Genomic DNA, 22,337 nt, shown 5'->3' with positions numbered 1-22,337 from the left:
AATTTGCAACATTACAAATTTCATCTCAAGCTAAAAAGTGTCAACAGCAAAATGTGCGAGCACATAGATAAATATGTTTTCAATGGCATTTCAAGCTATAACAATCAAATATGTATTAATCATTTTGTTCTTACCTTGTTATGAATCTGTGTTTGACCCACCAGGATGAGGATGTTTGATGAAATGATTGATAGGCAGAAGTTAATCAGAATAATTGACCTTTCTGACTTGATATATCTGTTAACAAAAGCAAATAGCTGTTTTATTAAAAAAATACTGTACTTGTATGCTGTGTATAGTAGGTATACAGCCATTTTGAATAGTAAGAAGTGCCCGGTCAAAATGAAAATGCATGAAATTTTTTGAGGCAAGACAATATTTTAAACTTTCATAAAATTGGTGTCAAGTCATAATATAAATTATGAATATATTTTTTGGCATGTATATTAACATAACATAAGAAGAAACATATAATTTACAAAATGGGTGTACTGTGCCTTGTATGGTCTGTTCCTACAAAAGTCCTTCTTTGTATTAGTATTGGTAGCTGGTAGCCCAGGTAACATCTGAAGTTATGGCTAAGGGCCCAATTCTAAAAAGCTGTCTGGGCTGGTGAGATTCTATAAAAGTGCTCGCCAGTCCCTCTATTTACCTGGTAGAATTACAAAAAGCCCCTTTTTACACTAAAAGCAGGGTGTCTCGCTGAGGGTTGTAGACTGCATTTCCGTATGGGAAGGAGATGTATACAAAATTACAAAAGTGCACAATGGAAATTGTAATTTAAAAATCATAAAAAGTGAATAATTTAACCATTCACACAAAAATACACAGGGCAAAAAATGTGTTGTTATAGTGCATCAAAAATTCATAAAGAAATTGTTCACCAAAAATAATATTTTATCACAAATGTAAAATTTGTAGGTAAATTATACAGGAATAAATTGTATTAAATATGCAAAATGTAAATCATAATTTCAGTACATTGGAAGTGCAAAAAAAAGAAAAATTCATACATAGAAGTAAAGTAGCGCGTGAAATCTTTAAACTCTTTACTTTCAACTTGTAATATGAGCGCTACCTGATGTATGCAAATAGCTTACTTCTAGCGGAATTAGTGATCGAGGAGGAGCACTAAATACTGTTCCACTTGTAATCTGGCCCTAATTATTCTGAGAGGAAAACCTATGCATACGAAAATCACAGCGAATTTAAGGTACAGTGCACTGAAAACAGCGTAATTTGATTTGTATTAGGTGTAACATTCAGGTTTTAAAAAACGCCGGTTTACCCCTCTGTACTTCGCCCTCCATTGTGAACTTTTACCTAGTAGAGAGCTCTCATTATTTGTATGGGAGACATCTCGCCACTCGCAAGGGACAGCTTGCGAGTGTTGCATGGAAAAACATGTCTAGAACTTTATAGAATTGTCCCCTAAGAGAGAGGGTTTAGAGAGGGTTTGATAACTATAATGTAAAAGTATTTTACTCAAACATCTGTTTCTAATATTATAGTGAATAAACCATACCAAAATAGTTTTTTTTAATAAGTTGATGGTCAGTAATAGCTCTCACCGGAAAAAGATGCAACATAGGTGACTTTCATTGTCATGCTTATTTTGACTTGGCACCAAAATAACACGTTTAACTAATGCTCTACTTTAAATGGTAGCATACCCCTAATAGGACAATGTGTCCTTTAGAAGGTGCAGGCTATGAGCAAAGGGTAGGTTGAAGTCTGGTGGTGTATGTCTGTTATCTTTTCAATGTTCTCTTACTGTTGATCACACAACAGAGACACAGAGGAAGTGACAAAAGAGTAGCTTCCTCTTTTATTTTAATTCTTTTTTTCCTCTATTAGCCTGTACTTACACAAGGTGACAGAGTGGCCTGTCAGAAGATTGCTGACATGAAAATGTTGACATTTACAGCACCACTTAAAAAAACAGTGATAGTTAAGAGCCACACCATTATTATTTAGGTGCTTTGAACAACTTCATAAGAACTCCCTTATAGACAGTTCATTTAAGTGTGCATTTTCATAGTGGATGTTACTGCTCACAGTGCTCACTAAATTTAGATATCCGACCGTAATTAAGGTGCAATAAATATTATGGTCACATAGGATTATACATTTTAAGAAGTATACCATAAATGTGCATATACATTTTTGTCCATGTGTTGGAAAATTACTGACAGATTTTTCAGTCTAAACATTAGCATGCTTTTTCACAAAAATAAAATCATATTTAATATTACAAATATATTTCATGGTTTCTTAATGATAGATCTTGCACAAGCAATAACTTATCTTTTGTGATTTGAAACAAAATCTATAAAATAGGAAAAGTATGGTTCACACACATATTTTTGGAGGCCAGGAGTCTCTAAAACATTCTATTTATGTACTGCTGCCATGGCAATATATTTTTAAATGTCTCCAGTCTTAAACTGTGGGATCATGCAGTGTCACTGTTTTACATAAATCTCTTAGAGTCTGTAGTATCTGTTTCAGCAGTATGTACTAGGATAAAGCTATAATTTTAACAGACACCTTCACCAATTGTTACACTAAACATATTAATTACCAAAAATATTGATTTTAAAATAATAAGAAAAAGATACCTTAATTATATTTAATATTACATGTACTTACAGATTAATGAAAATACTCAATAAAGCTGAAAAGCTATTTGACGAATTGTCATAAAATATATTATGACAATTTAGACTAAGCATCAGCATAGAGTGTTTTTGAGCTATTGGACCATTGAGAGCTGTGTGTGTGTGTGTGTGTGTGTGTGTGTGTGTGTATCTATGTAAATGTCTAAACAGTTACAGAAAATTTGGAAATGATACCTGATCATTTTGGTTAATGGCAAACATGTCAATCCATTACAGTTTGCTAGTTTGCCATATCAATAATTTCTCTTTAAATACAATAGAGGTGCCAGCATTTAAATTGGTTAAGCCACACCATCAACAAATACAATATAGCCTTAAAATCTATTTTTTTCATATGTTTAGAAAACACTGAGAAACAGGATTTTTTTTTCTGTGGTGTTCTGTTCACTTACATGGAAGCAAAAGATGCATGTTCCGTACAAAAGTAAAGCATAGTGAATAATGTATCTAGTATTAAACAGACATGAAACCCCAATGTTTAAACACTTGAGAGTGATGCAGCATATATTTAAATAGCTGACTATAAAATATCAACTCTATATAAAATATATGTTATCTAAATATGTCTTCAGTAGCCTTATCCCATTGTAAAGGGACTTTTTAACATCCAATCAGAATGCTAGTCCCAGGACTTGCAAGAGAGCATGCATCTATCATGTGCAGGCACAGTCACTTTATTTCCTTCCTCTGTTTAAGGAAGTTTGCTATAAAAAATGGTGTGAACTCAGCACTGATGAAGCTGATTGGCTTTTTTTTCAAGATGCAGATGATAGCAAAGTGAGTAACTCAGGAGAACAGAACACTTACTCTGGTGAGCTGAATACATTTATAGGTAAAATATCTTCCTTTTTTACATAGTGATGTCCATGTCATATTTTCTTTTCATATTTTTCCAGTTATATTGCATCACTTTTAAGTGATTTAGCATATGGGTATTATGTCCCTTTAATTGCCTAATGTGTTTGACTTTATATATTTCACTTAACTATTAAAATTATAAAATGTTAAATTTCCAATTTTATAACATTTTTCTAATTATATAGGTTTTATAATTGCAATGTAAAATTAATATTCTGACAATTATTATTTAGTTTTAGATTTATTTAGTTAAAAAATTAATGTAAACAAACAGCCAAGATAAGCATTTAAAAAAAGGCCAAAATGGGTTTTTAAAAAAGTCCTTACTGTTTACCACATTTGGTAGAGACTGATATTACTGTGATAGTCCTCACAATATACTTATATATATAAGGCAAGCAGGATTTAATGCCTGATTTAATGTTATTTGCTTATACTAGTACTATAGGGAAGTTGTGACCGCAGGGATTTTAACCCTAGCTTTCCCTGGTTAGATGTCTAAGTGAAGCTTGATATTTGTATACCTCCCTCAAGCTCCATACAAGAATGAAAAAAGTCGGGAAATCATATGAAAAGATATTGAAATTGTTTTTTTTATGGACTGGAATACTTGTACAGAATTGAAAAATATAGAGTTTACACTGTGTGATGCCACTCATAAAACCACACAACATCAATATTTTCTAATAAATTTCACATGTATTGGAATTGCCATATGCTTGAAAATCTTGTGAAAAGCCATGTACTTTACAGAACTAATGTTTTGGAATGGACCCAAAAGTTTGAGATCTCAAAGATAATAGTGTGTTAATACTTATATAAGAACAGTGAATATGTTTCTGTGATGCACAAGTTATTTGAGAAGTGTGTAATTTCTAGTACAATTTGTATTTTTATTAATTATGCATTGATGAAAAAACTTTTAAATAGCCTGACTCGTTTGTTGATTAGCTTTAATGATGTGAGCCACAGATCAAGCATTATAAATATCATAAATGCTTAAAGGGATATGAAACCCAAATGCTTTCTTTCATGATTCAAATAGAGCATGCCATTTTAAGAAACTTTCTAATTTGCTCCTATTATAATTTTTTTTTAATTCTCTTGGTATCTTTACTTGAATAAGTAGGAATGTAAGCTTAGGTGCAGGCCCATTTTTGGTTCAGTACCGTTCATATAGGAGTGAATTAGAAATTTGCATAAAATTGCATGCTCTATCGGAATCATAAAAGAGAAAATGTGAGTTTCATATCACTTTAAGAGAAGAACACACCTTTCTACATTGAGTTTATATAACTATTTCTTAAAATACAAAATTATATCACATTGAGCAAGCAGCTAACTGTGTTCTTGGTATGAAGTGTAAACATCACTTTCTTTTTAGTATATTGTGATGCATTTTGGCTTAATAAGCCATGCCATTTAAAAGCATCCTAATCATGTTTGGAGCTATGCCTGGGAAGAATTTATCCTAAATCTATCCATTCTCCACAAAAGGACCATCATGACTGGCAGTAGCTAGATCTTGCCATGAATCTTGCTGTAAAGGTGGGGATTAAATAGATCTATTATATTAATTTGTATAAGTTAATATTCAGCTTTCCTGTATCTAAGCAGTTCATATGTTATTATGGTATCCAGTCTTAATATAATTGATTCAATTTCACAAATTTTTCCTTTCTCTTTATAAAACTTGAAAATCATGATTTTCCTTGTATTACCATGTATGTGCAGATATTACATTACTAGTGACCAAAGAAATATATTTTACAGGATTTGTTCAATACAACAACGCAATTAATAAAAATTGGTCTTTTCTTTATTTTGAACATCATATGTTGGTGAAGTTATTTCATAATTCAATAATGCCATTTCTATAACTTGATAACCTTCCAATATGCAGTTTTGCAATTAAACCGGCCCCCAGACTGTATGTAGTAATCTGCTTGTTTAGATAAACAGAGAGATAGATAGAACAGATATAAAGAAGAATACATTTATAGGGGAAGGATAGATACAGATAGATAGAAAGATAGATAGATGATAGATAGATAGTTAGATAGATAGATAGATAGATAGATAGATAGATAGATAGATAGATGATAGAGAGATAAATAGATAGATAGATAGATAGATAGATAGATAGATAGATAGATAGATAGATAGATAGATATACAAAAAGGTATGTAATGCATAATTTATCTTTACTTAACTATAAATTAATACTTTTGTCATATGAAGAGAAATTACAATTGTTAACTCAGTATACACATTTTACAGTGTTTTCCATAAAAAAGATGGGAGGGACTTAGCAGAAAATGCCTCTCTTACTGGGTCTAAACATAATGTAAAACATATATGGCACATGTTAGAATTAATTCAAGTCAGAACTTTAAGTTCACAGGAAGGAAGAATACAGTTATAGAAGGTGTATAACTTGTTATTATTTTAGTTATTGTTTCTAACTTATAATGATATTTGGATGAACATTTTATAATCAGATGCTATATAAAACTAAATGCTCTATCATACATGAAAATGTCTGTATACATACACACACATATATACTGTGTATATATATATTCATACACACACATGCACATACATATTGCACTTCTTCAGTGCATCCACATAAAATGTTGGTATAATTTGACAGAAAAGAATGCACTACTCCTTTCAGTAAACAGGTATGAATTAGTAAGATGGATTTACATTCCTTTATTATATTATAAAGTTAATATTTTAGGAATGCACTCACAAATGATTTAAAGCTGCCATAGATCAATGCCAATACAATTGTACTGAATTATTTTTTACATTATAGCATCACAGATCAGATATGTACCTCCATAGTGCTGCATAAACAACTGCAAGGGTGATCAAGGCCAAGCAAGACAAACCACAGCCGATGATTAGAGTTACTGAGGGAGTACCTGAAGATTCCATGATCTGTAGATTAGAAAATATATGTTTTTAAAGTAAAGTTATATATGTAAACACTAAGAGCTGAAATGACAGACACAAGCCTAATAGTAATAGTGTCTACAACTAACAATCCAAAATCAAATGATTCTACAAGTAGTGTGGATTAATAGATAAAGCATACCATTATTTTTGTTGTGCCAAATAGATTTGTGCTGCATAGGTGTAAAACTTTTTTTTAACTTTTAGTTGCTGTCATATTCTCAAATGTTCAGAAATCATTCCATTAATGTCATGTCTATCTAAACAAACTCATGAATACTTCGAAATCAATTGGATTAACAAATAATATTAATGAGTAATTATAAAAACATTTAATCAGTAAGACAATGCACTTACAAAAAATAATTTTGCATTTGTATGTGTAGATATTTTTTTCTAAAATATATTTGCAACTATATTTAATCAATGTATAAATCATTCCCATAAAACAGATTTCAGTACAGGCCATATGTATGACTCTAATGTACTTTTTATGTTTTCATCACGATGTAAAGCTCTTAAACAATATTATAGTTAAAAATATATATCTGGGATATCTTGCAGAGCTCTTTAAATGCTAGTGTACAATTAGAAATATTTCTATAAATTGTGTACACTGTACATTGTCTTTTACTTTAATTTTTTTTAAACTTCCAGTGTTACAATACTGTTTGCAGGAATTCAGCAAACATAAGGCAATTTTACTGTAAATGTCTAGAAAATATCTGCAATCTATCTATTTAGCAATCTGGATTTCTCATTCCATTGGCTACCAACAGTATTCTGCTGCAATCCACAGAAAGGTTTAATGTGAGCAAAAAAAAAATCACCATAGTGATTTCAACGTTTCCTTAGATATCTGTATTTCAATACCAAATCATATAAACCAGATTATTCGAATTTGCAATAGCCCTGATTCATATATATATAAATAACTGAGTTATAGCACAGAATCCTTAATTGAAATCCTACTGCATGGCAGAAAAAAGTAAACGTTCTGGACAAATAAATATGTGTTTATAAGTGTAATCTCCAAATATCACAAAACACACACTGTATAATGTACCGACTTTGATTATATTCGTTTTGTTACTTACTAATTCTCTGGGTTGCTGAGCCAAAATGGCGAAGGTGGAGAGACGATCACATAAGCATTTCGTATGGGATGCATCGGTAAGCACAGTTTTACATCCTTGGGTGGACCAGGTTCCGAAAGAGTCGTTCCTGCAAGGGGGGAGATAAAAGAAAGAGAAGCATATTACCCCTGACGGCTAAATCCTTGGAAATAAAAAAAAAAGCCGCAGCCTAATAGAGAGAGCGCTGTTTACTTCCAGCAAAGAAGCGATCTCTACTTGTTCAATAACACTTCATTTGGATGCATCTCCAGATGTAATGCTAAGTAGGGGGAACACACGGCTGGGCTGCGTGCAAGGAGCTGTCCACCGTGCTTGGTGCTGATTACTTGCTCAGAGCTGTCCAGCCCTCCAGCAGCTGCAGAAACCTCTTGCAGAAGAAGGATTTGCTTCATACATTCTACATAGAATTGTGCTGATTGTTTGCCCTCAAACAGAGGTTGACTCGGTGCCACATTTAGGAGAGCATGTTTTTATTTAGGGATAAGTATTATTGTTATTATTATTATTATAGTTAAGTCAGGAATAGTCTGGCTGTATTAATTAAAAAGCAAGCTGGATGTGTGAGGTGGTAGAGAGGGGGAGGGGATTGGATTCACCCTGGAAACAGGCAGCGTCGGATTGCTCCACACTGCCTGCTTTACCTCTGAGGGGAGGGGGTGGAAGGAAAAAAGGAAATATTTAGGCAGGAGAGATGGGACATTAGTGGGAAACGTTATAGTGAGATGGTTCTTGCTAGCTAATTGTTAATAAATGCTGTCTCACTAGCAAAAAAAAAAGGAGCTAAATCTTAATTTATCATGGCTTCTTCCTGCTATTTTCCCTTTACTAAAGCAATATCCCAAGGCCACCAGCTCTCATCCAATACAAAGCCTTCCATGCCACCACTTGATAATGTGACTTAACCCATTCAAGCCCACACTGCACCCTGATGGGGAAAAAAGTAATTTGTAATGCAGCTCCATTTATTCTATACATACTGGGCAAGTGACACGATGCACTGCTGATAAAAATGCTTATTATATGTTTCTTCAAAAGCAATTGAGTAGTAAATGTGGGGGTCTGCATGTCATATTATCTGCATAAGCTTTGCTTAAACAGCAGATTGCTCTACTTATGCAGACATCTCCAAATTCTCTTTCTAACAATGGTGGTACATTGCAGTTTATATCAGCACTGATACATTTGCAACAATCAGAATGCTATCTTTGTAGCAATGAACTACCAGCGCTTTTTCATACCAGAACAATCTAATTTACTCATGAGGGATACCAATGGCTTTTTATGATTCCCAATATCTAAAATATATATAAATACAAACAAAATATATGCTTTCTTATAAACATACTTCAAATGTCTGGTTATCTGGCAAAATGAGTGCCACAAAAGTAAATATAGTTTCAGACCAATAAGTATAAACACACAGAGGTATTATAAAGGATGAATAAGTAATTTACAAAGTGGATAGTCACCATTATATGTGGAGTGTTAGATGAGCAGTGGTGGGTATTCAACATGTTGAAAATCTGAGTTGTGACACCCAAGGTTATAGATTTGATACCCTGTTTACTGCTATTTATAAATAAGGTAAACTGAGAACCTCACATATTAACCAATTTGGCAGTAAGCAAGTTCTAGAATTCATTGCATAGAAATTAACCCATTGGCTCTTCGCTAGAGTGCGTCAAAACACAATGAACAGCAATAAACTTTTTGCTGCTTATCAGAGAAAGGGGTTTGATGTCATTTATAGCAATAAACATTTGTCTTTCAGAGACGGTTGCAATTAATTGCAAAGCAGTAATACTGCTGCCCATCAGATGGGACTGAAGCACCTCACATAGAATACTACAGCATATCACATTGATTTGCTATGCGGGCCACTTTGGCAACCAAAAGGTTTAGTAAAATAACCACTCCATCACATATTCCTTTACTCTTACATTCTGCCAGTAGGGCATACTCACAATTGCACTCACAGAGATGATCACTCACATAGGCAAAATGGTATTGGAACATACACTAAAAATCAAACACAAACACACTTTCTCTTTATATATATTCATTCAGTTATGCTCTGTCTCAGATTCTTAAAGGGACACTGAACCCAATTTTTTTCATTTGTGATTCAGATAGAGCATGCAATTTTAAGTAACTTTCTAATTTACTCCTAATATCACATTTTCTTAATTCTCTTGGTATCTTTTTTGAAATGCAAGAATGTAAGTTTAGATGCCGGCCCATTTCTGGTGAAAAACTTGGATTGTTCTTGCTGATTGGTGGATAAATGTATTACTCATGGATCCATGAATAGTTTTTAACTTTTAATTTTGACTTTTATGGTTATTAAATATATTTTTAAGTGTAATATTTGACAGTTTTGTGCAACACAACACACATTCACTGTCTACTCAGCCAGCTATCTCCTTTTACATTATTTCCTCGGCCATAGGCGCTGTACACACACCAGTATCATTTGTTCTCATCAGGGCTAGTTAGGAAGCTATGTGTGCACAGCTAGAGGTACACACCTTAGCGCTTGGTCACTACCACTATTTGATTGATGGGTAAATTCATCCACCAAAAAAAGGTCAGTCCACAGTCTGAACCAAAAAAAAAAAGCTTAGATGCCTTCTTTTTCAAATAAAGATAGCAAAAGAATGAAGAAAAATTGATAATAGGAGTAAATTAGAAAGTTGCTTAAAATTGCATGCTCTATCTGAATTCTGAAAGAGAAAATTTGGGTTCAGTGTCCCTTTAACACTGTTAGAAACACACATTATTTGCAGTTATATCCTTTGAGTAAACCATACTTTATACTTATCCTCATTCACACATTCAGTTTTAGCTTTACTTTTTTCGGATCCATACAGAACTAATGACTTGCAATAGCTTGTTCACTCAAATGTACATACTCACACAATGACTCAGAAAAATATACTCAATATACCTAAACAAAAACTTTCATGCACACGTGCAACAAGACAGAAGATACACTCACAGGAAGAAGCAAACCAAGTCACACATGCAAACAGAAAAAAGAACTATACATGCGCACTCAGCACACTCACATAATCAAACAAAAACTCTTACATTCAAGCATTCCCTCCTATACATTCACTCACACTCATTGAGACAAACACTAAACAGAAAAGAACATTGAGATGTACTCAATAATATATTATAATGTATACCATCACTAAGATTCATTAAATAAATAAATACAATATAAAATCACTCAATCACAGTGACAGATATAGTTATTTAACAGACATGCTTACCCATACACACGTATTCAGACAAAGATGATCACTAGAAGGGCTAACAGAAAAATTAACTCATAGCCAAACTCTTGCTCAAACATCAACGATTTCTCAGTCACATTCACACAAAAACATTCTAATGCAGACATTTTCACTTCAAATTCCAATTAATCAGAATTCCTGCATGTAATGCTCCATATGGTTTTATATGGACACGTTGACAGTGGTAGTCTCATATCTTGAACTCTTGAGAAACCATATTGGCCTGTTCTGAGTCAAATATCTTTGCTATTTGTGTAGCCTTTTTTATATTTTGCTTTCTCAGCTCAAATCCCACTTTTAAATTAAAATAAAATTACAATTCAAAATTAAATCAAATAGCTAATAGCACACATTAGGAATTAATACTAAAGGTTAAGTGAAAAAACAATTACTGCAGAATAAATAGACTGTGGTAACTTCTTTGGTAGTGGATTCATATCTTTGCTTCTTTGTGGGTCTTTAAAATCCCTAAATACTTCACCCCGGAAAGCCTGGAATACTCATGTTTTCTATAGTTTTCTAATGGATTTGAACAACTTAGTAAAATAATAAAAACATGTAACTTGAGTTGTTATAGAATATGTAGGCAGGGGATTTCTAATGTATTGAAATGGGGAAATAACTATGGTCAACTGGGTTTTTGGGGGGTCAAGTTTTATGAGAGCAATGACTAATCAGGGGCAGATTGTGAAAGCTATAAACTGCTGACCTGGTAATGGGTATGACTTGGATGAAGTGGTGTTGCAACAGCTATAAGCTGCTGATATAGTGATGGGTATTAATTGGGTGTACTGATGTTGCTTTAGGTGGGTGGAGGGGTGGAAGAAGGTGCTACAATAAGTTGTAAGGGTCATGAAACCCAGAGAGTACAGTTGTGTCCTAGGAATCACATATAGGTATGTCCAATGGGGAAGGTGTTAAAGGTGTGGACTGGAAACATTTAGATGAAAATTTTGAAGTCTAGAGAATTTTATTATTAAAATCTACTCTACAGTGCTTTGTACTAGTATAGTATGTATAATATGTATCTGGTGAATCAGACCATACCACTATATGTAAGGGATACATTGATCATGAAAGCAAACATACCTGTATCTATTTATTCTGATTAGTTGAAGGGATGTTAAACACTAATATGGCATTCACTGCATTCCTGAGCTGACATTATTGCACATGTGCAGCAACTTTGCTTCAGGTACCTGCAGTGAAACCTAGATTCCAGAATGGTGGCACCCACAATTCAAGAGAGGCAAATGAAATGTGTTTAATGTCTGTTTAATGTTGTTATCTAATATACACCTGCATTAGATTGTATCCCTAGTACATTATACTGGCACCAAGGGAAAAGAGGTAACTTGAGATAGCCACCAGTATATAAGCGTTTACCATGATATATGCATCTGAAAGATACTGTAAAAGATTACCAACACAGCAATACAATAGCCTTGTAATAAATATACCATTCATTTGTTAAAAGGTTGATAAAAAAAAAATCTATCCTTATTTAAAAACATTTTCTTTGAATGCCTTACCACAGTCATTTAACAACAATGTAGTTAAAAGAAAAATAACAATCACTGTGTAACTATTTGGTGGATGTGTTGATCAATAAAAGTTGATTTCGGTTCTTTCTTGGGTGTTTTTTTTTGCTGTGGTCAAGGTAAAGGTGGTGTTATGTTCTGGGTGTCCCTGAGCTGCCTTATGTTCCACTACAATTTTATATGTGCAGCAACCTAAGCAAGTGTATGATGAATTAATGGTTGTCTGAGTCAGTGTGTGTGTTTGTTTCTGTGAGTTAGTCTCAATGTGTGTGAGTGAACATCTCACACTTGGGGGTTAATCCCAATCCTTTAGAAAAATGTATCAAATGATTTATCTACAAACATTTCCATAAACTTTATTATGATTTTCTGTTGCAAACTCATTAAACAATTATTTTCTAAAGGTTTTTGATCGACCCCTCAATGTACCTTTCCACGAGAATTTATAAGCAAGGGCATATTCCTGGGGGGGTGCGGGGGATATTGCATGTTGGAGTATACAGACAAGCTGATTATTTTTCAGACCCTTGCTTTCAAAGATGGCTTCACTGCATTGCTATGTGACAGGCAAGGTTGTAAATAATTGGTATATTGCAGCTTCACAAATGCACAATTTTTTTTTTTTAATTTCTTAAGAAAATAATTCTCCTTGCAATTTTGAGATTATAAAATTGTGTATGCTTCTTTCTATTTTACAGCTCTGACATATGCTTACCAATACTATCTTTTAGGTGTGTGCATTCTGCAATTCTTGACATAGCTATTAATTTGATTTTATAAATTTAGCACCATGGAGAGCACTTGCTTATTGGAGGCTTACATTTACCCACCGATAAGCAAGCATAACCCAGGTTCTCAACCAAAAATGGGCCGGCTCCTATGCATCACATTCCTGCTTTTTAAATAAAGATAGCAAGAGAACGAAGAAAAATTGATAATAGGAGTAAATTAGAAAGTTGCTTAAAATTGCATGCTCTTTCCGAATCATGAAAGAAAAAAAATTGGGTTTAGTGTCCCTTTAACATCAAAATCTAAACCTTAGAGTATATATAACCAATTTTATCACAACAGTCAAGATGCATAATTTGAATGGAAATAAATATAAACATACATTTAGAAACATGCTAAAGTACATTTCTCTATTTTTAATAACCTTTTTTTTCCCTAATAATATTCTAAGCAGTAAGAAATAAATAATGCTCTGTAATCAACATAATTAAATAATGTGTATAAATTACACAGCCAAAAGAAAAAAGTTAACAAAATTTGTCTCCACATGAGTAATATCCAGAGGTAAAACAACATAATCAACATTACCGAACTTTGTTCATAGCTATTAATGCAGAGCACTGTTTTGTTTTTGTTTTTTTAATTTAGTATTGTAAAACATATTTAAATGCATTTTGCATGGTATAAAATATAACACCTAGTAAATAAACAAAAATCCCCATGACAAAATATGTATCCTTTTTATTTCTACGTTTGTGGTGGAAAGGTTTACTACAAATAATAAAAACAACATGTCTCATTACAAAGCAAATCATGGAGTGGTTAAGCAATATATGCCTGATATTGTAAAATTATACTTCCATTTTTCTACAGCAACATAAAAGCCTGAAGGTATGTTTTGCATTTTCATATTTCTATCTAATGTGTAGTCTTGATTAAACCTTAGGATGTGCTGTGTATATCCCAGGCATTTTAAATCTAGCTTACTTTACTGTTTGGATATTGAAGTTTGAGTTGCAGAAATAATGCTCCCCTTGACATTTGTTCTGTCATTCCAATGTTTCTGCAGAACAAATGTTATCATTAATATTTTAGATTTTATAATAGAATCTTTGCCTATTTTTTCTTTTTCTTTTGATAATGTCAAATATCTGAAAAACATTGAACATTTGATTAGAATGGGATAATGCTAAAATCCAGCCTTCCTTAGCAAAGAAGTGCTTAAAGGGACATGAAATCCAAAATGTCTTAAATCATAATTCAGATAGAGCATATAATTTTAAACAACTTTCCAATTTAGTTATAGGGGTCTATTTATTATTGTGTGGATGGACATGATACAATGTAGCATATTATGTCCGCCGCACATCAATAAATGCCAACAGCATACGCTGTCGGCATTTATCATTGCACCAGCAGTTCTTGTGAACTGCTGGTGCAATGCCGCCCCCTGCAGATTCACGGCCAATCGGCCACTAGCAGGGGGTGTCAATCAACCCGATCGTACTCGGGTTGATTTCTGTCTGCCACCTCAGGGCAGGTGGACAGGTTATGGAGCAGTGGTCTTTATGGAAACACGGGGCATCAAGCTCCGTACAGAGCTTGAAAAATTGACCCCTTATTATCTAATTTGCTTCATTCTCTTGGTATCCTTTGTTGAAAAGCATAACTAGTTAGGTTCAGGAGCAGCAATTCACTACTGGGAGATAGTTAGCTGGTGACTACACACTGCTTCTTGTCATTGTCTCAGCTACACAGAAGATGAAGCAAATTTGATCAATAAAGTAAATTGCAAAGTTGTTTAAATTTGTATGCTGTATCTGAATCATGACAAAACAATTGTGAGTTTCAATCCTCCAACCTTGTCCTGATGCCAAAGAACAATGGACCCTAACCTTTTCAGTACAAATAGTAAGCTCAAATTGACAAACAGGTTCATAATACATTCACTTTTTTCATATGAAACGATTGCATACAATAAATTAATAAGGATTAGATTACATCATCTAATTTCAAAATCTGTTTATTTACTCTAAGGATCTAAATTTCTGAAAGTGCAGGCAGACAATGGCCTCTATTTATCAAGCTGTCAACCGCAAATACGCTGGAATTCCACAGCGTATTTGTGGCGAGCTTGATTCGCCGTAGTTATCAAACCCTACAGACCGGCAAAATTAGAATTTAGTGACGTAACATACGATCCGCCGGACTCAGTCCGACACAGATCGATGCTTACGTCACTACAGATGTTCCGAACGCAAGTTCGGCACCATCTGACTACTTTTGGAAGTTATCAAAAAACTACCAGGTACGCTCGCCACTATTCCGGCCCAGCGTACCTGGTTTTCAATCTGCCGCCCTGGAGGCGGCGGATGCCATAGGAATCAATGGGAGTCTGACAGCAGAGAAAGCTCATGTTCGCTGCTGCCCGATATCCCATTGATTCCTATGGGAACATCTACACCTAACACCCTAACATGTACCCCGAGTCTAAACACCCCTAATCTGCCCCCCCTACACCGCCACAACTAAATAAAGTGTTTAACCCCTAAACTGCCACTCCCGGAGCCCGCCGTCACCTACATTATACTTATTAACCCCTAATCTGCCCCCCCATACCACCGCAACTCTAATAAATGTATTAACCCCTAAACCGCCGCTCCCTGAGCCCACCGCAACTCTAATAAAGTGTTTAACCCCTAATCTGCACCCCATACCCCGCCGCCACCTACATTATACTTATTAACCCCTAAACCACCGCTCCTGGACCCTGCCGCCACCTACATTAAATTTATTAACCCCTAATCTCCCGCCCCCAATGTCGCCGCCACTATATTGCATTTTTTAACCCCTAAACCTAAGTTTAACCCTAACCCTAACACCCCCTAACTTAAATATAATTTAAATAACTCTAAATAAAATTACTATTATTAACTAAATTATTCCTATTTAAAACTAAATACTTACCTATAAAATAAACCCTAAGATAGCTACAATATAACTAATAGAAAAAGACAATAGATAGAGGCGCCAATGGTGCAGATCAATGGTGGATCTTATAAACTTCTGACAAGAGATGAACACAGGGTACTCACATGTATAAAAGGCAATCAATTATGCCCATAGAGACAGGCTGGATTTCTACAGCAGTCCAGCTAGCTGATCCAGGGTAGCTCCAAAGTGCAGGGGGTCATCAAACCCAAACTGTATACCAACAGGGTATGAGGGCAGGATACTGGGGTTAGGGATTCTCACCCTAAAAGTAGCGTAGCAAAAGACCATACCTTAGGAAACGTTTTAACTGAGAAACGCGTCGCACTGTTTCTCTGCTAGCCATAACTTTTATTGGCACTAACATGAGTTGTGTATTTTTATAACTTTTATAATAAATTTGTTTTTAACTTTACCAACTCTATGTGCTGTGTATGGTCTTTTGCTACGCTACTTTTAGGGTGAGGATCCCTAACCTCAGTATCCTGCCCTCATACCCTGTTGGTATACAGTTTGGGTTTGATGACCCCCTGCACTTTGGAGCTACCCTGGATCAGCTAGCTGGACTGCTGTAGAAATCCAGCCTGTCTCTATGTGCATAATTGATTGCCTTTTATACATGTGAGTACCCTGTGTTCATCTCTTGTCAGAAGTTTATAAGATCCACCATTGATCTGCACCATTGGCGCCTCTATCTATTGTCTTTTTCTAACAGATTGACTTTTATTGGATGTCGTTAGAGAGCTGCCTCTGGATCAGCTAGCTGGACTGCTGTAGAAATCCAGCCTACCTCTATGGGCATAATTGATTGCATTTTATACAAGTGAGTATAATGTGTTCGTCCTGTATCAGCAGCATATACGATTCACCATTGACCTGCACCATTGGCGCCTCTTTCCATTGTGTTTTTTTCTAACAATATAACTAATAGTTACATTGTAGCTAGTTTAGGGTTTATTTTTAATTTACAGGCAAGTTTGTATTTATTTTAACTAGGTACAATAGTTATTAAATAGTTATTAACTATTTAATAACTACCTAGCTAAAATAAATACAAAAGTACCTGTAAAATAAATCCTAACCTAAGTTACAATTACACCTAACATTACACTATCATTAAATTAATTACCTAAATTAAAATAAATTAACTACAATTAAATAAAATTATCTAAAGTACAAAAAACAAACAAACACTAAATTACAGAAAATAATAAAATAATTACAAGAATTTTAAACTAATTACACCTAATCTAATCCCCCTAATATAATAAAAAAATAAATAAAAATAAAAAATCCCTACCCTACACTAAATTACAAATATCCCTTAAAAGGGCCTTTTGCGGGGCATTGCCCCAAAGTAATCAGCTCTATAACCTGTAAAAAAAAAGTACAAATACCCCCCCACATTAAAACCCACCACCCACACAACCAACCCTACTCTAAAATCCACCCAATCCCCCCTTAATAAAACCTAACACTACCCCCCTTGAAGATCACCCTACCTTGAGACGTCTTCACCCAGCTGGGCACAAGTGGTCCTCCAGAGGGACAGAAGTCTTCATCCGATCTGGGCAGAAGAGGACCTCCAGACGGGCAGAAGTCTTAATCCAGGCGGTATCTCCTATCTTCATCCATCCGACGAGGAGCGGCTCCATCTTGAAGACATCTGACGCGGAGCATCCATCCAGACCGACGACTACCCGACTAATGAATATTCCTTTAAATGACGTCATCCAAGATGGCGTCCCTTGAATTCTGATTGGCTGATAGAATTCTATCAGCAAATCGGAATTAAGGTAGGAAAAATCCTATTGGCTGATGCATTTCCTACCTTAATTCCGATTGGCTGATAGAATTCTATCAGCCAATCGGAATTCAAGGGATGCCATCTTGGATGACGTCATTTAAAGGAATATTCATTCGTCGGGTAGTTGTTGGTCTGGATGGATGCTCTGCGTCGGATGTCTTCAAGATGGAGCCGCTCCTCGCCAGATGGATGAAGATAGAAGATGCCGCCTGGATGAAGACTTCTGCCCATCTGGAGGTCCTCTTCTGCCCATATCGGATGAAGACTTCTGCCCCTCTGGAGGACCACTTGTGCCCGACTGGGTGAAGACGTCTCAAGGTAGGGTGATCTTCAAGGGAGTAGTATTAGGTTTTATTAAGGGGGGATTGGGTGGGTTTTAGAGTAGGGTTGGGTGTGTGGGTGGTGGGTTTTAATGTTGGGGGAATACTGTACTTTTTTTTACAGGTAATAGAGTTGATTACTTTGGGGGCAATGCCCCGCAAAAGGCCCTTTTAAGGGCTATTTGTAATGTAATGTAATTTTTTTTATTTTGGTGGACTTTTTTATTTTATTAGGGGGATTAGATTAGGTGTAGTTAGTTTAAAATTCTTGTAATTATTTTATTATTTTCTGTAATTTAGTGTTTGTTTTTTTTGTACTTTAGTTAATTTTATTTAATTGTAATTAATTTATTTTAATTTAGGTAATTAATTTAATGATAGTGTAGTGTTAGGTGTACTTGTAACTTAGGTTAGGTTTTATTTTACAGGTACTTTTGTATTTATTTTAGCTAGGTAGTTATTAAATAGTTAATAATTATTTAATAACTATTGTACCTAGTTAAAATAAATACAACTATTAGTTATATTGTAGCTATCTTGGGGTTTATTTTATAGGTAAGTATTTAGTTTTAAATAGGAACAATTTATTTCATGATAGGAATATTTATTTAGATTAAATTATATTTAGGTTAGGGGGTGTTAGGGTTAGGGTTAGAGGTTAATAAATTTAATATAGTGGCGGTGACATTTGGGGCGGGATTTTAGGGGTCAATAAATTTAATGTAGGTGGTGGCAGTGTAGGGGGGTCAGATTAGGGGTTAATAAATTTAATGTAGGTGGCGGCGGGGTCCATGAGCAGCAGTGTATGGGTTAAACATTTTATTTCGTTGCGGCAGGGTCCGGGAGTGGCAGTTTAGGGGTTAATACATATAATGTAGGTGGCGGTGGGCTCCGGGAGCGGCGGTTTAGGGATTAAACACTTTATTAGTGTTGCAGTGGGCTCTGGGAGTGGTGGTTTAGGGGTTAATACATATAATGTAGGTCGCGGTGGGCTCCGGGAGCGGCGGTTTAGGGGTTAAACACTTTATTAGAGTTGCGGTGGGCTCCGGGAGTGGCAGTTTAGGGGTTAATAACTTTATTTAGTTGCGGGGGGGTCCGGGAGCGGCAGTATAGGGCGTAAAACAGTATAGTTTAGTGTGGGTGCTTAGTGACAGGGTACCAAGAAAGCTGCTAATAAGACGATGAGCAGCGAGATCGATGACTGTTAGTTAACAACAGTCCGCTGCTCATCGCTCCGTACTTGGTGCACGGCTTTTTGACAGCTTTCTTGATAATTTTGGTGAACGTATTCAGGTCTGCGGCAGCGATGTTAGGCGATCTTAGGCCAGCGTATTGGTGCCGGCGAATGCTAGAAAGTCGTAGGCTTGATAAGTAGGGGCCATTGTTTCCTTTATACAGAGCCTTCAATGCCGCTTTTGCTGTTGGAATTTTACATTGCAGAATAATTTTCTTGTGCAGCCCTACTCTTATGCACCCACATGCTTGAGGACCTAGCTTTTCAATCATCCTGGACAAATCAGTCCATGATGTTTGACACCCACAACCTCTGAGGTTACGGAAAGGATAAAAAGAAGCTGTCTTGGACCAATTCACCTTAACTTTCCTGATTGTGACAATATAGATTAAGAACCAAACCTGTGCGCTAGCCAAAAATATAGTCATCAGATTGTTTGGAGGCAATTTAATTGGCTACTTCAAATAATTAAGAAAAACAAAAAATACAAGAGCTGAGGGCATCCCATGCACATCCCCTACAGTGATTTTTAAACTTACTTTTTAATTTTAAAGATTTTTTTTAACACATGATATAGGCACAGCATACATTAAGTTCAAATGCATTTTATAAATTCAAAAAACTTTCTTATATTTACTGTCCCTTTAATAAGTAGAGGACTGTAAATTTGTTTTAAAGAGCTTAAAGATCTTCTTTGTATTTTCACAAATAATCTTTGCATTTCTTATAGTCTTTTTAATTATTTCAAAACATTCTTTTCACATGATTAACAATAGATTATTTAGCACAAAACAGAGACATACATTTAAAATATACTTTGATTTTGTTTATGTATAAACAAGGCTCCTGAAACAGTAGATGATTCTTTAGACATTGCAGGAGCACATCATAACCACAAAGTGTCTTAAAAGATAAATAACGAGAGTTAGTTATGACAACATATTCCCATTTCTCTTATCTGTAAACATGACATTTTTCTGAACTATAGATTATTCTCCACATATCCAAGGACTGTAGTATACTATAATACCTCTAAAAATGTACAACATGATTTAAAACATGTTAGTATTCCCATTTTGTTCCATGTAAACAAAATAAAAGATCCAATGGCTTTTCTACTTTTAATTTTGCATTGTAGGTTAATAGGAAATAATTACTGTAATGTATACATGTATTTTTATTTGCATTTTTAATACTGAATTGGAGTGAAAATATTGCTTTGTAAATAATTATTGGAAGTATTTATTAATAAAACAATATGAAACTAGTGCATTGAGTAGATAATGCAAAATGTTTTTGATCACAATCTTTCTGATATTGGCACCTAATAAGGAGGTTTTTGTTTCAGCCAATATAGGAAGCTTTTTTTGTAATGTGATTATGTTCCAAAATGGATCCGGCTGGTAAAACCTCACAGCTGCAAACGAGTTTTTACTTGAAAAGGTCCCAAAAATGTGTTAAGTACTTGTTGTAGACAATGGCCGTTTCACATCTCTAATGGTTACATTACAATTGTTTTAAATTAACCCCTTTGTACACCTTATAAGGGAAATCATCAATTACATGTGTGAGAGTAACCTATTGTAATCCAAATCCATCCTGATAACTAGTAAACAATCTAAATGCCATTCATATATAGGCATGAATGCACTTGGCAGGTTTACTCAATGATTATATTAACACTTTTAATATTTTAAAAGTCTTTTTTTATTATTATTATTATTTACAATCATTGATTGAGAAAGCACCTCTGGTTTGGTGAGATTTACATCTGAAGTAAAGAACAACACTATGGGAAATTAATTTATATTATAAGAAAGTTGCGGTAACGTATCTCATGTTCTAAAATCGTATTGTATCAGTCCTCATCCTGTAAACCATGAAACCCCTAAGTGATGAGGTTCACTCCACTTAAATAATGTAGTTGCAAAATGTTCGCAAAACTGAAAATGTTACTGTAGAAAACCCTGCAGAATTATTATAAGAAGATGGTAACATGATGTTATGGATATTGTTAATTGAAATTATTAAAAACACAATTTTTGGGACTTCTGATTTTTTTTAAAAACTGTGGGAAAGATCTTGGTTACAAATAAACAAGATGAAACGGTTAAATCCCAGTCAAAAAGACACAATTGTCGTTTTAAATCACATTTATGAATACGGAAGAACTGAAAGTGACAATCACAAAAAACGATGTTGCTATTTCTAGATGTTGCTCTCATGATTTCTGTTTTTTGCTTTTCTTGCAGATTTTGTTAGCTTTATGGGATAGCACATGAACATATACATATGTAAATTTGTGTCCTGCCCACTGCAGATGGACTATACATTCACAATAAACAGTGCTTTAATGAATCTAGACCATATATACAAATACACTTTTAAAAATGCTGACTGTGGACATTATAGACTATTGCACATGTACAACATTACTAAAGTATTCCAAATCATCTTGGGATACTTAAAAAATATGTCAAAAAGGCAATTTCCAGAATTTAGATTTCAAATGTGTATGAAATGATCTTGAAAACCTGTTGAAAAGTATTGAGAACATGGATTGTGATTGCTGAGAAGATATTGGCTTCATGTAAAAAATATGCCTTTTTTGGCAACTTTTAGCTTAGAGAAACTTCCAAATTCTCATGATTGTGATAATTTTACAATTAAAAGTGCTGAAAATCTGCCACAAAACAAATCAGACAATAAATTGTGGTCATCCTCAATATGTGTTATATGCCTATAATAGTGAAATAACCATGAAGTAACATTGT

General features: G+C 34.5%; 1 protein-coding gene across 1 annotated transcript in view; it reads right to left on the bottom strand.

Moving 5' to 3' along the window:
* ADGRB3 (adhesion G protein-coupled receptor B3) overlaps positions 1 to 22,337 on the bottom strand; it is a 1,326,607-nt gene that overhangs the window by 283,441 nt on the left and 1,020,829 nt on the right. The window contains exons 17-19 of the mRNA XM_053710414.1: positions 7,601 to 7,727; positions 6,385 to 6,488; positions 135 to 237 (exon numbers count right to left, since the gene is read on the bottom strand). Of these exons, the coding sequence (XP_053566389.1) occupies positions 135 to 237; positions 6,385 to 6,488; positions 7,601 to 7,727 (334 nt within the window). The remainder of the gene's footprint in view (positions 1 to 134; positions 238 to 6,384; positions 6,489 to 7,600; positions 7,728 to 22,337) is intronic.

The sequence above is a fragment of the Bombina bombina genome, chromosome 4, assembly GCF_027579735.1.
Source record: "Bombina bombina isolate aBomBom1 chromosome 4, aBomBom1.pri, whole genome shotgun sequence".
Lineage (NCBI taxonomy): Eukaryota > Metazoa > Chordata > Amphibia > Anura > Bombinatoridae > Bombina > Bombina bombina.
The sequence above is the reverse complement of the archived record's forward strand: the minus strand, read 5'-3'. Positions and strand labels throughout refer to the sequence as shown.